We start from the raw sequence: 1377 nt of genomic DNA on the forward strand, positions 1-1377 counted from the left end.
GGTGGGGGGGGCATATTGCTGTATATATGTTTTGGATGGAAAATGAAAATGTTAATGTTAAAGGTTCCTGGCCAATAATTATTTTATTCTGTTTTCCTTTCTTAGTCCTACAAGGCAATATTGACATGATACTGGGTACAGTTCTTAATTATTTTCTCGGTATAGAAATTCCGTAGGAGCCCATGAGGTATGGGCGAGGATGAAAGCACGAAAGAAACTGTTGGCGCCAAACTCGCCATAACGGTATTTGTTTTCTCCATAGGTCTTACTCAGCAACTTTGATGTAGACATTGAGCAGAGATCCACCGTCCGCTTCGACGGTTACGTCATCCAGGAGGCAACAGCTCTGTGGTGCGCGTCTGGGGCTGGCCATCTGGACATTGTGGAGCTGCTGATCAAGAACGGAGCCAACGTGAACAACTCGACCGCCACCAACTCTACACCTCTCCGTGCCGCATGCTTCGACGGCCGACTGGACATTGTCAAGTACCTGCTAGAGCACGGGGCGGACATGACCATACCCAACAAATACGACAATACCTGCCTCATGATTTCCTGCTATAAAGGACACACAAAGGTACAGTACCAGAATTATATATGTTATCTGCACCACAATAGTTCCCCTTGTGTGTGTGTGTGTGTTTGTGGGGGGGGTTTCTATACAATCTCTCCTCTTTCTTTTTCAAGCTTAAATCTTTTATTTACTTTCTTATTTTTTAAATCCTTTTCAGCTAATTTGATTAATGTCAACATCTCATTAAAAACATGGTATAAAACAGTGTTGATAGTCTTCTCCACCACTCCGTCTTCAGCAAACATTACAAAAGTATAATTTGTATAAAAATAAAAGTGATAATTATGGGAACTTATGCTGCTCCTATTTCCTAGAAGGGTCCAAGTGCTGTTTATTGCAGAATTATTACTCAATTTAACCGATGACTCAATGGACAGAAAGTGCACCTTAATGTGAAACCACAGCTATTTCTGTTTAAACCATAGACAGTCGCAAGTGAATAAGCTACAGTTGCATATTTATTTGGAGTTGTATGAAAGAAGAATTGAATGAGGAATATGTGTTACCCATTTTTGACGCCATCGGCACCAGGTGTTATTTGGCATAATTTATAGCTTTGATGGATATTTAATATTCTGTACATGTTGAGGACTTTCTTTCATTTATGTCACCAGTCAAGACTCTATTAGCACGAAGAAATAGCCTTACTTTTTCTTGTGAACACTGTTCGCTAACATTTTGAGAATCAGTTCCTTTTTGGCACCCATGTAACCACTGTTGCTTGACTTTCCCTTAGTTGTCATGTTTGCTAACCTCTTCATAACGATTTGACCGACACCTCCCCTCCCCCACACACACGTACG

At 40.9% G+C, this 1377-nt stretch overlaps 1 protein-coding gene across 1 annotated transcript in view; it reads left to right on the top strand.

The window, feature by feature from the left end:
- LOC101844978 (protein fem-1 homolog B) overlaps nucleotides 1-577 on the top strand; it is a gene marked incomplete at its 3' end in the record, with an annotated part of 1584 nt that extends 1007 nt beyond the window's left edge. Inside the window, 1 exon segment of the mRNA XM_005113535.3 lies at nucleotides 263-577. Within this exon segment, the coding sequence (XP_005113592.3) occupies nucleotides 263-577 (315 nt within the window).
- Nucleotides 578-1377: the final 800 nt, after the last annotated feature.

This window comes from Aplysia californica, unplaced genomic scaffold (assembly GCF_000002075.1).
Source record: "Aplysia californica isolate F4 #8 unplaced genomic scaffold, AplCal3.0 scaffold03214, whole genome shotgun sequence".
Lineage (NCBI taxonomy): Eukaryota > Metazoa > Mollusca > Gastropoda > Aplysiida > Aplysiidae > Aplysia > Aplysia californica.